The sequence below is a fragment of the Furipterus horrens genome, unplaced genomic scaffold (assembly GCF_987537825.1).
Source record: "Furipterus horrens unplaced genomic scaffold, mFurHor1.1.pri manual_scaffold_11, whole genome shotgun sequence".
Taxonomy (NCBI): Eukaryota; Metazoa; Chordata; class Mammalia; order Chiroptera; family Furipteridae; genus Furipterus; species Furipterus horrens.
The window spans coordinates 58,175,935-58,190,747 of record NW_028327181.1 but is presented as its reverse complement, the minus strand read 5'-3'; the positions used below and the strand labels follow the sequence as shown (position 1 = coordinate 58,190,747).

Sequence of the window (14,813 nt, the reverse complement as noted above, 5' to 3'; positions counted from 1 at the left end):
GCCCTGCCCACAGACTGCCCCCTCCAGGTGCCAGGCGCAAGTCCAGGCGGCCGCCTGCACTTCTGACCCACTGGCTATAAATTGGAGGTTCCTGTGACCCCCTTCGCTGGTTCAATTACTTTGCTAGAGTGGCCCACAGAACTCAGGAAGACAGTCTCCTTATTAGATCGCTGGTGTAGTATAAAGGGCTGTCACTCAGGGACGGCCAGAGGGAAGGCATGAGGGAGCGAGGGGGGAGGGGGGAGGGGGGAGAGGCCTGGAGCTCCTGCCCTCTCAGTGCACCACTCCCCCCAGATCTCCTCATGCTCACCAGCCGCAGAAGCTCGCCAAACCCCATCCTTTGGGGTTTTATGGAGGCTTCATTACTTAGGCACGACTGATTAACTCATGGGCTGTTGGTGATTGTCTTGACCTCAGGCTTCTCTCTTCTCCTCGAGGATGAGGGAGGTGGGACTGAAACTTCCAACCCTTTAATTGCCTTTGGTTCCCCCCTACCAGCTCCCATCCTTAGCCAAGTCCCCAAAGTCACCTCATCAAGACAAACTCATTAACACAAACTCATGAATAACACTTCTTTCACCTGTATGGCTCTGGAGCTGTTGCAGAACCAAAGACAAAAGGCCAAATGTTACAATAAGAATACTGCCAAATGCTCTCATTGCTCTTATCACTTAGGAAATTCCAAGGCTTTTAGGAAATCTGTGCCAGAAAGGAGATGAAGACCAAAATAGGTATTATAATAAGTCACAATAGTTACCCTCTATAAAGAAATAAGAATAAAAACACCCACCGTTGCTGGGGTGAAGTGAGATGGTATATGTGCAAATACTTGGTGGGCACTGCATGGAAATTGGTGATCCGTGTGGGTTTGGGGGCCTTTGTAATTACTCATCACGACAGGGTCAGGGCTCGCAGGTAAGGCCTGATGACGCCCCAGGGAGGAGGGGCAGAGAACCAGAAGGTTTATTGATACAGGTAGAAAGAGTGGGAAGAGCATACCGATAATAGCACATATATTTTAAGCACTTGTCTGGGGTCAGAGATGGATGAGATTCCCAGGAAGTAGGTACATTCTCCTCCTCCTCCTCCTAGTTTCACAGGTGGGGAAACTGAGGCACGGAGATATTAACTAAAACACTCAAGGGCTCATGGCTAGTAAGTAGCTTCAGAGCCAGAAGGCTTAGCCACATCATGCTTTTTACCCGAAGTAGATGCTCCAGGCTCAAGGAGGGAAGATTCTATAGGAATGGTCTGGAAGCTCTTGGAGGAGAGGCAGGTAGGGTGCCCATGCCCACTGCTGTCCTGGGGTGCAGGTGGAGCTTCTGAGAGGGCTGCTGCTGCTGTGAGCCAGCAACGTCCTCACCGGAAAGCCAGGTCTCCCTAAGGATGGGGAAGGGGAGGGACTGCTTGAGGTGGTGTCATTATCATGAGCTAGTTATTAAGGCCCTCCTCTGTGCCCAGCAGAGCGTGGACTACAGACTAACTGTCTGTGTATTTATATGCATTACGGGAACTTACAACCAGGGTGTGGAAACAGGGATGGCGTGTGCCTGGACAGCGAGTGGCCAGAGACAGTGTATAAGGAAGTGCTCAGTCACCCGAAGCAAAGATGGGGTTTTTCACCCCAAGCCCGTGGACTCGTGGCACTCTGGGAAGCTGGCAGGGCTTTTGTAGCTCACCCTGCCTCCTCTCTGGTTTCTCCCACTACCACCCACCCCTCATTACCCCTCCCCCAGTGGGGCACCCTGCTTCTCTGTTTGAGCCCATAACTCAGCCCTGCTTAACCAGCCTTGTGTTATTCTGTTGTTTTGAGGCTGCTTGGCTTGACTTCTTAACTAGATTGGGAGCCCCTCCAGGGTAGGAGTCTGGTGTTTTGTCCTCCAGGTCTTCATGGCAGCTGACATCCTGGGTGGTTTGCTGGTTCCATGTCAGCTGAGACAGCTGGGAGTTAAATCAGACCTCCCAGTGTCCAGGTCCCTACCATGTGCCCTCTGGGCCCCAGCCTCTGATGGGCCCAGGCTCCCAACCCCTCTGTAAGGAGGAAGCGCATCATGGGAACTGGCGGCAACAAAGCTGGTTGGGCGGCCTGATTCTGTCCTTGCATGTGGGCGCTGTCCATCCTCGTGCTGCAGTTGTGGAGACCGAGGCTCAGCTGTCAGGTGCCCAGGGTGCTCTCTGAGTTGTGAGGAGCTGAAGCTGAGATCCGGGACTCCTGACCCCAAGCCCTAGAGTCTAGGAATTTGAAGAAGGTCACAGTCAGTCTCTGAAGCAACGGGGGCTGAGTGCACCCTTCAGTTCTGGGTTCTGATACTGATACTCTCTAGCTGAGTGACCTTGGTCAAGTCATTGTACCTCCCTGAGTCTCCATTTCTTCATGGCAGGGGAAGGAGAGATTATGACAATACCTGTTGCAAAGGAGAGGGCCCAGTGCCTGGCAGTGGCTCTGTCATGGCCAAGGTGGAGGTGGGGGTGGGGGAGAAGGTGGTTTGTTTTCCTGCCCAGGGGCCATTCCCAGGCTGGAATGACTAATGCAGGACAAACAAAACAAACTTCTGACATCACCCACTTCCCCAGCCACCCAGTTGGCCTGCGTGGGCAGTCTGCAGGCCCATCCAGGTGGTATCTCCCTGTGTGGGGAGAGGGGCACCTGTCCAGTAGGAGGGGCCCTCCCATGCCCACCTGGCCAGTGCTGCAGGGTGACCCAGCCCAGAGGAGTCCCGAGAAGCCAAAGCCTAGATCTGCCCAGTGAGCAGGAGCCCTGGGCGCTCAGGGCTGCGGGATTTCATCTCGCACCTGGTGGACAGGTGGCCTGGCTTCTGGTCCAGGCTCTGCCACTCACTGGCTGTGTGACATTAGGCGAGCCAATTCCTCCCGCCCTCGGTTTTCTCGTTGGTAAAAGGTGCTGAGGGCTTCCAAGGAGATGACAGGGTGTGGGCCGTGGAAAGTTCAAGTCCCCTGTGTTACATGGTTAGGCAGTGGCTGCTCTCCAGAGGGCACCTGTTTCTCCTGGTTGTCCCACCGTCTCGTACCCTTGTTGGATTTATGCATTAATACACAATTGTGGGAACACCATGTCCTCTCCTCCCACAAAGCCCAGTTAAGTTGGTACAGGACTTTGGGGCAAGGACCTGCTCCCCAGCAGTGAGTCTTCCGGGCACCTGCAGAGGAGCCCTTTGCATCCAGGCTCCCTCATGGTGTCCGATCCTGGCAGGGACGTATCTGAGGTGGGAGGATGGGTGTTAGAATCCTCGTTTCACGGATGAAGCTATGAAGGGTATAGAAGGCTCAGTGTTGTCAAGGGTCACTAACAGGATTGTGGCAGAATGAGGCCCAGGCCCAGGCCACCTGCCTGCCACCCATGGCACCTCCCACCAGGGAGGGGGTAGAGTTGGCGTGGCATGAAGTCCAGCATGCTGGCTCCCATTCTGCCCCTGAGCTCATCCTCAGAGAATCTGGGGGAGCTGTTTCAGCTCCATGATGATAACACCGCCTACCTTGTGATAATAATGTCATAGCTTTTACTGTATACCAGTCACTCTTCCAAGGGCCAAACATGTTGTCCACATTTAACCTTCACCATTGTAGTAGGCGCCTCGATTGTTCCCACTTTACAGATGGGAGCACTGAGCCACAGAGAGGTTTTGTGACCTGCCCAAGGTGCTGAGGTCCTAAGTGACAGTGTTGGCATTTGAACCCTGGTGGTGGCTGCATCCCTGCTGTTAACCTCCTGCCCTGCTCCTCACCTGGGCTGCTGTGATGCCCTAGTGTGGCAAGGTGTGTGATGTGTAAGGGCCCAGCACATGGCAGCCCTTGCTGTTCCTGTTACTAACCCCCAACTAAGGCAGGCGCTCCCAAGGAACTCCTCTGTCTGGTGTCTGTTCTGTGTCCCTTGCTTTTCCATGGATCCTCTTTTCCTTGTTTCTGCAGGGGATCAAGCTTGAAGAGCAGAAGCCAGGACCCCAGAAGAACAAGGTGGGCTGGGTGGGTGAGGTGGCAGCCAGGTGGGCCCTGTGAGGCGGCCGTGTGAGAGGAAGGCAAGGGGAGCGGCCAGCACGCTGGGGTCCACTCTCTTACACCATCTAACTCTGGTTTTCACCAAGGGCCACTTAAGGGACTGCACCTTTGTTGACTAGGGCATGGTGGGCAGCTTCCCAGGAGGCTGTGGGGGAGGCCTCGGGGAGACCTAAGGCCTGGCTCCCCAACTCAGCTCCTAGGAGCGAACCACACACAGTGTTTCGGGGCGGCTCTGTGCCCCAGGCTCCAGCAGCATCAGTTCCCAGCTGCCTGTTCTCTGTGTGAGGCCCAGCAGAGGCCCACCCCCTTGCCTGGAGGGGTGCTGGTGGGACCAGGACCCTCTTCCTGTTGGAGCCTCCGTGGGGGCGAGAAGCTGGTGTTGGCAGGGCATGGATTTTAGCTCCTCTTTGTGCTGCATCGTCCTTCCTCTCTGTGCTGTGTCTTCCGCTGGCTGCTTTGCACTCAGGTTCTGCCAGTTTGGGGAAGAACTCAAGAGAAGCCCGAGCCCAGAGCTGTCTTTCGGCTGTTCATCCATCTGGTGTTCTTCCCGCTGACACTCCCAAAGCCCTGGTGCAGCCCTCCAGCCCCCCCAACACGCCTGCCCCCCCAGCCCTGGGGGAGCCAGTGGAAACAGTGATCAAAGTTCATGGGCACTGCCAGGACTAATGTGGCGTGTTTGTTTGTCTTACAGGATGACTATATCCCGTACCCCAGCATCGATGAGGTAGGAGCCCCCCGGATCCTGTCTCTGGAGCAGGGTTGGGGGAGCAGATGGTGATGATGGTGCTGGTCCTTGTCCTGCCCTGTGGAGGAGAGAAACTTGGGACTTGAGGGCCTGAGGCCTCTTCCCCTTTGTGATTTCAGCTTTTTTTTCCCATTTTTAAATTGGGAGTGCTGAAGTTGGAGATACTGTGGGGTGTGGAGGGGGGGTTCATATTATTGCCTTTGTCCTCATAGGTGGGGCTCCCCTCCATGGAGTGTTTCAAAGGTGGGGGGAACCCACCACAGGCACCCCTCCACGGACCCTGCAGACCCTGGGCAGGCTGCAGGGGCAGACTCTCCTTCTGCTTCCAGATTGTGGAGAAGGGAGGCCCGTACCCCCTGATCGTCCTGCCCCAGTTTGGGGGCTATTGGATTGAGGACCCGGAGAACGTGGGCACGCCGACCTCCCTGGGCAGCAGCATCTGTGAGGAGGAGGAAGAGGACAGCCTCAGCCCCAGCACCTTTGGCTACAAGCTTGAGTGCAAGAGTGAAGCCAGGGCCTACCGCCGGCACTTCCTAGGGAAGGTGAGGCTGGGGGGCCCTGAGCGCCAGTCGTTGCCAGAGGGGGTCTGTGTGCAGAACCCCGCGTTCCTTTCCAGGCAACCCCCCCCCCCCCCCCGCCCCGCCTGTCCCTGCCCTCCTTGGAGAGGTCTGGCTGGCTCTGCTCTGGGGCAGGGGGCAGGGGGCGGGGGGTCTGAGAAGTCTGGAAGGCTCTGTGGTGGGTCCTTGTGGGGACCACCCACAGCAAACGCTCTAGGACAGCGGTTCTCAACCTGTGGGTCGCGACCCCTTTGGGGGTCGAACGGCCCTTTCACAGGGGTCGCCTAAGACCATCGGAAAACACATATATAATTCCATATTGATTTTGTGATTAATCACTATGCTTTAATTATGTCCAATTTGTAACAATGAAAATACATCCTGCATATCAGATATTTACATTACGATTCATAACAGCAGCAAAATTACAGTTATGAAGTAGCAACAAAAATAATTTTATGGTTGGGGGTCACCACAATATGAGGAACTGTATTAAAGGGTCGCAGCATTAGGAAGGTTGAGAACCACTGCTCTAGGAGGTGAGGAATGGGTAGTGTCTGGGGGGTGAGGGAGGGTGAAAGGAAAAAACTATGTTCTCACACCTCGGAAGTCTCTGTTTCCATCCACATAGTACCGGTCTCTCATGTCCTCACTCAGGCACGTCACCTGGTACTTGTACAGTGACAGTTGCATTTCTTTAAGTATATTCTGCTCTTCAGACTTGCCAGGTCCCAGAAGTCCTGAGGGCAGGTTCTGGAAGTCTCCAGCCTGTCAGCTGTGCCGAGTCCCACAGGGAGGAGGTAGATCAGGCCCCTTCCCCCGGCTCTGCCTTGTTAAAGTGCAGACTCCAGGGCCCCACCCTAACCCAGCAGGTCTGGGGTGGGCTTCCTGAGCCCAGGGAGACCCACCGAGACCCACCGTCCTCCACATGGGTGGAGGTGCCAGGGTCCCTCATAGTTTTATTTTCACAAATAGCCTGAACTGGCCGGGCGGCCCCTGGGAGCGCGACACAGACTCAGTGTCTTGTCGTGAAGAACCGGAGCTTCAGTCCATATGTGTGTGGGTTTGCACCCTGGATCTGTCACCTGCCGGTCGTGTGAACCTGGGTAGCTACTTAACCTCTCTGAACAGGTTTTCTCCATCTGTGAAATAGGGATGGGGGTGTTATCTGCCCCACAAAGTTGTGGTCTGGTTAAAGGAGATACTGGGTAGTGGGAGCCTGTTCCTGGGATCAGCCTCCTCCCCTTCCTCCTTTACTTCCTCCACATCTGTAGCAGCCACAGCTGTCACATTCTGGTCCTCCTGCTTGCTATGGGACTTCTTACTCCTGGTGAAGGAGGTGATGGGGGCGCCATGCTGGAAGGTCCCCCTCCTCTCTGCTAACACCTGATTTTTATTTCCAGGATCATCTGAACTTTTACTGTACTGGCAGCAGTTTGGGGAACTTGCTCCTGTCCATCAAGTGCGAGGAGGTGGAGGGCATTGAGTACCTTCGGATTATTCTCAGGTGGGACTGCTGCACTGCCAGAGGCCATACCTAGTGGCAGACACCCAAAAATGCTAGTCTGACCAGTCCTGCCTGGGTGTGCTGTGGGGAACAGACCGGGCTATGTTGGAGTTGCCAGGCAGCGGGACCCGGTGTTTATGCCAGCTGACTGATTGTGGGAGTCACAGTGGTATCTGAGTCTCAAGGTCCCATAGAACATACCCTCACCTGCCTGTCTCTGGTGGTAAGGAAGATGGGAATCATAAATAGGGAGGCTCATTTTGCAGAGACACAACCCCAAATCATCCTGGGAGAGGGTTTGCCAGAACACTGCCTATGGCATGCGTCCAGCTAGGAAATATAAATCCCGAAGCATCTGTGTATGGGCTGGGTTCCCCAAGATGGAATGACATCCATAGCAGGTGCACCAGTTTACAGCTAAGCCGGGGACCTCTCTGGATTATGACGTCCTCGTGGGCAGGAACTGGAACTGGTTTCTGTCTGGTTCGACTCCCATGTTTTGCAGAACCTCTTTGTACCAGGAGCTGTGCTAGGTGCTTGGGCTGCAATGATGGCTGAGCCATGGTCCCTCTTCTCTCAAGGCTCACAGTCTACTGGGAGAGAAAAACAGAGGATTTCTATATGTGTCACAGGTGTTATTTTAGTGATATGCGCAGGATGCTACATGGGAGAACAGAGTTTATGTGTTAGTTATTTCTGTCTGTCCCTGGTGGGCTGGCGGAGAAGCCAGGACAGCCAATGGGGAGGCCGAGCCCTGGTGCTTGGCAGAGTGCCGTGAGCCTGTCCAGCTCCCAGTCCCTGTTCATTGAATTGAATTGGAAGTCTTTGAAGGTATTTGGAAAAGAACATAACATTGTTTTTTTTTTTTTTCCTGCTCAAATTTTGAGATAAATATGGGAGGGGAGAGAGACACAGCCCAGCTATGGGAGAGGTGGGCGGTACCAGGAAGTTGGTAGCCCCCATGTGGTCTTGGTTTGCTTTTTATTAAGAAAGGAAGCAATTTAGTGCCAGGCTGGCAGCTGCAGGTGGAGCCAGCCCTCATTGTGAGTGGGGCTTCTCCCTCGGGGAGTCCTACAAAATGGAGGCGGAGGGCACAGTGTGGCCCCAGGCATGCGCCACCTCTTTCCTTGCTTCTTGTTGTCCCAAGACTCCTGGGGCCAGGTGGCGGCAAGAAAAATAATTGAACGTGGGCTGAGAAGATCTTCAGAAGCCGAGAGGCAAAATGTCATCATGTGCGCACTCGCCGAGAGGAGCACAAGGAGCACCCAGATGCTTCAGCCGACTTCTCGGCGTTTTTCTAACAAGGGCTCAGAGAGGCAGAACAGCATGTCTGCTAAAGAGACAGGAAAGTGAATACATGGCAAAGGGGGACAAGGCCCGTTAGGAAAGAGAAATGAAAACTAATATCTCTCCTAAAGGGGGACAAGAAAGAAGTTCAAGGATCCCAGTGCACCCAGAGGCCTCCTTTAGCCTTCTTCTTGTTTTGTTCTGAGTATCATCCAAAAGTCAAAGGAGAGCATCCTGGGTGTCCGCTGGTCATGCTGGGAAGACGCTGGGAGAGATGGGAGTCACATGGCTGCAGGTGACAATGAGTCGGGGGGAAGCAGGCGGCGACACGGAAGGAGAGATATGGGAAGGGCTTTGCTGCAGACTGAGCGGAAGGACAGCCCGATGTGGTGGAGAAGGGAGTCGCTAAGGCTGAGAAAAGCAGGAAAAAGAAGAAAGAGGAAGAAGATGAAGAGGATGATGATGAGGAAGATGAAGATGAAGAAGATGGTGAATAAGTTGGTTCTAGCACAGGTTTTTTTCTTGTCTTTATAAAGCATTTAACCCCCTGTACACAACTCACTCTTTTTAAAGAAAAAACCTGAAATGTAAGGCTGTGCAAAATTTGTTTTTAAGTTGTACAGTGTCTTTAGAGGTGAAGGAGCGCCCTGGAATAGTCGGGTCTTTCCATGTGGAATCACTTTTGTTGTTTTGCACCAATAGCATTTGAAATAGTTGCCATGGGAAGCCTAAGGGCAAGTTCAAATGTGGCTCTTGCCCATAGAAAGCCGGTGGATAGGGTGGCGGAGAGAAGCCATACACTGGCTAACAAGTTGGACAAGCCCATCCTGTACATGGTGTGATGGCCAGGGCAAAACAAAAACCAGACATAAAAAAAATTGGCCCGCTTTACCAGATACAAAGAAGAAATTATGCGGAGATGAAATTCCCCTCACTGGCAGTGACTCCTGTCCCAGCTTCTTCCTCATTCCTTGGAGGCTTCTGGATTATTTGACTGATGTCTCTTAACAACCAGCTCTTCAGCCTAAAATCTGAGAAGAATATTTTAACAGTCTCTGTGTGTGCCATGAGAGTAGCCCAGAAGAATCTACCCACAATTTGGAAATAAATAATAAGTCTGGATAGATTTCTTCCTTTTCAAATTTAAATATGGAGAAGAAGAAGAACCTCACAAAATGTTGAGAGAAAAGATTCTGCATCTAAAAAAGTATAACCTAACATTTAAAAGGTAGGGAAATAATCGAGTTTTGGAAAGGATTTACTCCAGAAAGCCAAGTAAAATTCAGATAACTTTGTATTTTCAATAAACTCTTGGAAAAAACCCCCAACTGTATGAAAGAAAAGACAAAAGATAAAATAAGGCAACAGAATGAGATGAAAAATTTGCTGGTTAAATTAAGGAAATAGCCCTGACTGGTGTGGCTCAGTTGGTTGGGTGTCCTCCTGCAAAGCAAAAGGTCGCTGGTTTGATTCCCAGTCTGGGCACATGCTGGGGTTGTGGGCTAGTCCTGGTTGGGGCATGTGTGAGAGGCAACTGATGGATGTTTTCTGTTAACATCAATGTTTCTCTCCCTTTCTCCCTCCCTTCCTCTCTCTATGAGAATACATAAATAAAATCTTTAAAAAAATTAAGAAAATATTACAAGAAAACTAAAAATGGCCAAAAAGAATTTTAAATGGCATTAGAAGCACTAAAGAGCAAAATCTACTTTGTGGAAAACCCAGTTAGTAATATTGAGAACATGCTTAAGAAGCTCTCACATAATTCAAAGGAAAACATAACAGGCTTAAAATGATGAAAGCAAAGTTATGATGAATATGGAGAATAGCGAGCAGGAATTAAATGTGGTTAATTGACATTTTTAAGCTGTTGAATACTTAGACTTGTAGATCAAAGTGACTCACTCAGTATCAGACAAAATCAATGAGAGAAAACTAGTAACTGGACATATTTGATCAAAATTTAATATTCTATGGATATAAAATCATCAGTAGAATGAAAACATTCCAAATAATAAAGGCAAAGAGAACATACACACATAGGAAAAGACAGAATATAAAGGAATCATAAATAAATACATATAATAGAAGTCTGAACACATGGATAATGTGTAAAATATAAGTGAGTTAAATTACATCATTAAACAGGATTCTAATTTGGGTCATCCCTCCACCCCCACCCCCAAATCAATCAATCAATTAATCAACCTGTCTATATTTTATTGAAGTAGCTCAGTATATTTAAAAAGAAAAGTGTTGAGAAAAAGTTATAACAAATACAAAAGGAAAACAGAGCTGGCAATATTAATATGGAAAAGTAGAATTCAAGGCAAAAGAGCAGTCAGTGTGAGAAAGGCCGCTATCGTCCAACGATGAAAGATAAACTCCACAGTGAAGGTGTCCGATGAGCTTTTTTATTGTTAACGGTATATATTACAACACAGTGTATAGACAACGGTACATATATACCATTGTCTATACACATGTATACAGTGTATATGAATATATAGTGATTAAAATATGGAGAAATTAACAGAGTATAATTATAGTGGTAGGTTATTACATACTTCTTATCACTTACAGATCAACCAGGAGATGAGAGGCTATGCATAATCTCAATATTGTATATAAATCTTTATTTGTATCTATCTACATTTAGCTATCAAACTTTGATCCGCTAACAGAGATTTCTGCTTCTTTTCAAATGCCTATGGGATATTTACACAAATTGACTGTAAGGAGATCAGTGGTTTTCTATGAATGTGCTGCAGCAGAATCATCTTGGAGCAAAGCGAAAAATGACAGTTTAAATGGTTGGAACCCAGACTTCTAGGCTCCATCCATTTTTTAAAAGACAATAAAAATTTAAGCATGCACATACATATATGTTTGAATATAAATATGTAAGATATGTAAAGACAAATAATAATATATATTCCCATTTCCTCCTTAGTTCTAGCACTCTGTAGAACATATTGTTTTGGAACTTGCTTCTCTTAACAATATATCTAGAATTCTTTCCATATTAGTACGTGAAGAGCTGTTTAATTTATTTTGCTGCTGCATAGTGTTCCATTACATGGATATGAAATAATTTGTTTACTAGATCCCCTGTTAATGACCACTGTCAGTATTTTGGTATCACAAATAACGCTGCAATGAATAATCTTGTACAAATGTCAGTTTGTATGGATTAAAATAATATATTAGAAGTGAGATGGCTGGGTCAAAACATAAATGCATTCATATTTAGTAGATATTATCAAATTGCCTTCTGTGGGAGCTCTATAAATTTGAACTTTACCAGTAATGTATCCAGAGTACTTATTTTTCCAAAGCCTCTCCAACAGAATATTTTGTCAAACACTTGAGATTTTAACCAATCTAATAGGAGAAAATGATATTTTAGTGTAGTTTAAATTTACAATAATTTTATTGAATTATGATGGGCATCCATTCATATATTTAAGGAGCTTGTATATTTATTTTCTGTGAACTGTTTGTTCATAAGCTTTGCTTTTTCTTATTGGATTGTTAGTCCAAATTCCTGTTTTTAAAAATCTTGCAGATAATTCTTGGTAGCAGGTAGATTTAAGAACCAGTCTTTTGAGGCACAAAGTAATTCTCACATAAATCTCAAAAAGCAGATATTTTGCCAAACATATTTGCTATACTTAGAAGAAAATTAATGGTCTTAAATAGCTTCTTGTTAAATATGAAAGAAGAATATTTTCAAGTTGCTGGTGTTATTAGTAGTGTCTCTGTGCCTTAGGATCTGTGCCTATGAAACAATTGTGGTAGTATCCACCTCAAAATTATTGAATGCTTATTATATGTCAGAGCCTGATAATGTTGTAGCTACTCAACAGTTGCTGCTCTTATTATCAATATTATTCCTAAAGGGAATAAGAGGAAGAAATTTAAAAAGATTAAGGCCAAAACAAATAAATTAGAAATAAAATGAATGCAAAACTTGATAAATCAGTCTAGCTACAGATTTATATATAGTGTAGAAAAAGATATTCATTTGGAAGAAAAAAACAACAAAATAGGTAACGAGCTAATCAAATATAGATCATCATAAGATAAAACACACAAAATTAGGCACTAGAAAAGGCATATAGCCACAGATGTGAAAAAGATTAAATAATTACTAATAGATGTTATAGTCAATCCACATTATTATATTGGAAATTTTATTTGAAACAGATGCCTTTCTAGGAAATTATACTAATTTAACATGAGATTAAAAACCTGACTAGTTCAATAACCATGAGATAAATTGAAAAGTTTTCAAAGAATTCTCTCTCCAAAAGTTTCTAGATCTAGATGTTTTCAGGTAGTTATTTTAAACTCATAAGGAACAGATTTCATGCTGTTTAAACTGTTCAAGAGAAAAAAATATAGAAAGCTTCCCAATTAATTTAACAATGCTTAAAAGATTCTCATGGAATTAAAAAAGAAAAAAGAAAGAAAAATGTGGGGCAGCCCTGGCCAGGTGGCTCAGTTTGTTGAAGCATTGTCCCCTACACCAAGAGTTTGCAGGTTTGATTCCTGGTCAGGGCACATACCTAGGTTGTGGGTTCGACCCACGGTAGAGTGTTATGGGAGGCAGCCAATCGATGTTTCTGTCTCACGTCAATGTCTCTCTCTCTCTTCCCCTCTCTTGGGTGAGGATTAAAAAAAGAAAAATAAAAATGGGGCGAGTATGATTATAGAAGTAAAGAGTCTAAACAAAATACCAATTTTAGCAACTCAAATGTAAGCAGTCTACTGACAGAATAATTTACTATAAGCAAGAAATGCAAAAATGGTTACTATTAGGAAATTCATTTTTCCATTCAGTGTTTGTTTAACCAAGGCACAATAATACCTCATCTATGCCAGACTTCCTCTAGGGATGGGAATATGTGAAGAATAAGGTCTTAGGAAGTATTCCATACACAGTAGATATTCTTATTTCTTATTCTGACTCATCTTCTATGCACATAGATTATTATAGGCTAGTGAGGGTGATCCAAAGATAGATGCTATGGGAGAAATGAAAGAAGTTAAAAGAGCTTGAATGTGGAGTGTGTGTGTACATGTGTATATATGTGAGTGTGGTAGGATTGAGAGGTCATGCTGGAAAGGTAAGAAAAGGCTAAATCATGTATGACCTGTGTCTAGGAACTTAGATTTTTATCCTGCGAGCAATAGGAGGGTTTCTGAAGGAAGAAGGTCATGATCAGATTTGCATTGTGGAATGAGTACTGGCCAGAGTAAGAAGAATGGCTCAGAGGGAAGGCAAAGCCAGCAGTGAGAACATGAATCAAGAGGCTGCTTTGATGAATCAGGTGATTATCACAGGTGATTATCCAGGTCATCGGCTGTATAATGTGAATGGTGTCTCCAGAGCTGTGCTAACCAATAGCCTTGATGGAAACTGGAACGAATTGCCCTACACTGAGGACGGAGAAAAATGGATGGGAAATTCCAAAATATCTGGGGAAAACTGACATTAAGAAAGACAGCCAAAGATGCCAACAAATGAGAGAGGGATCTAATGCTGATGAAATGTAAATAATTATACTCTTTTAAAATGACTTAAATATATTTAAGATCCTCAAAAGATAAAGAATAGCATCTATAAGAGGGATTATAAATTACGATACAATGAATGAATAGAAATGAATCAAGAATGGATATACATGGGTATAAAAAGGAAACAACTGGAATTATTGGAAAAAAAATAGTTGTTGAAGTAAAAAAAACTTAATACATGGCATAAAATCTGGTCTAACATAATCTGTTCTGTGCCAAAGAGTGAATCTGTGAACTGAAAGATAGTAATCTCCAGGAATTCCTTAAGAGCACAGCACAAATATAGTGATAAAGTATATGAAAAAGACTGAGAGGCCCCAGCATTTGTCTTAAAGGAGCTCCAGAAGGAAAGAGTAGAGAAGCCAGTGAAGAAGAAATATCCAAAGACAAAACGGCTGAGAATATTTCAGAATTGAAGAAAGAAGGCACACACTATGGGGCTGATCAAAATTTTAAAACAGAACAATACTTCTAGACACATTGAAGTGAAACATTAGAACATCAAGGCTAGAAAGAAAAATTTAAAACTACCTAGGGATAAGGACTATCTATGAAGTAATGACAAGTAGACTTTTTATCAGCTATGGGACAATGGGACAATAGGACAATATCTTTAAAATGTTGAAGGAAAGAAAGAAATTCTATATCCAGAAAAACTATTTTCAAAAACAAAATTAAACTGTTTTCAGACACACACACAAAATGAAGGGAGTGTATCACTCACAGAGTCTCTCTGAAAGAATTACTAAAGGATGTGCATCAGTCAGTAAAAAAGAAAAACCAGAAGAAAAGAGGCAATTAATAAGTCGTAAGAAATAGGTAAACTATATTGATAAATTTAATTACTGACTGGAAAAAAGTAATTTTTTTGTGTGTTTAAAGAAGCTTGAACTAAATTTATAAACAAAAGTAGGAAAGGCAATGGGAAGGAAAAGGTTCAGTAGTTATTTTTTTTACCCTTCCCTCCTCAAGAGAGAGAGATCAAGTTTAGAGTTCGTTAGAAAAATGTATAATTATGTGTATTGGAAGTTATAGATATACAATCTATAGCAGAGGGATAAAAAACAATATTAAAAAAATAGTCAACTGAAAGCAGGAAATTGGAGGAAAAAAAAGAAAA

General features: G+C 45.8%; 1 protein-coding gene across 1 annotated transcript in view; it reads left to right on the top strand.

Moving 5' to 3' along the window:
- Positions 1-14,813, top strand: part of RAP1GAP2 (RAP1 GTPase activating protein 2) — a 132,831-nt gene that overhangs the window by 76,552 nt on the left and 41,466 nt on the right. Inside the window, exons 4-7 of the mRNA XM_090257232.1 lie at positions 3,928-3,972; positions 4,706-4,738; positions 5,089-5,301; positions 6,720-6,823. Of these exons, the coding sequence (XP_090113358.1) occupies positions 3,928-3,972; positions 4,706-4,738; positions 5,089-5,301; positions 6,720-6,823 (395 nt within the window). The remainder of the gene's footprint in view (positions 1-3,927; positions 3,973-4,705; positions 4,739-5,088; positions 5,302-6,719; positions 6,824-14,813) is intronic.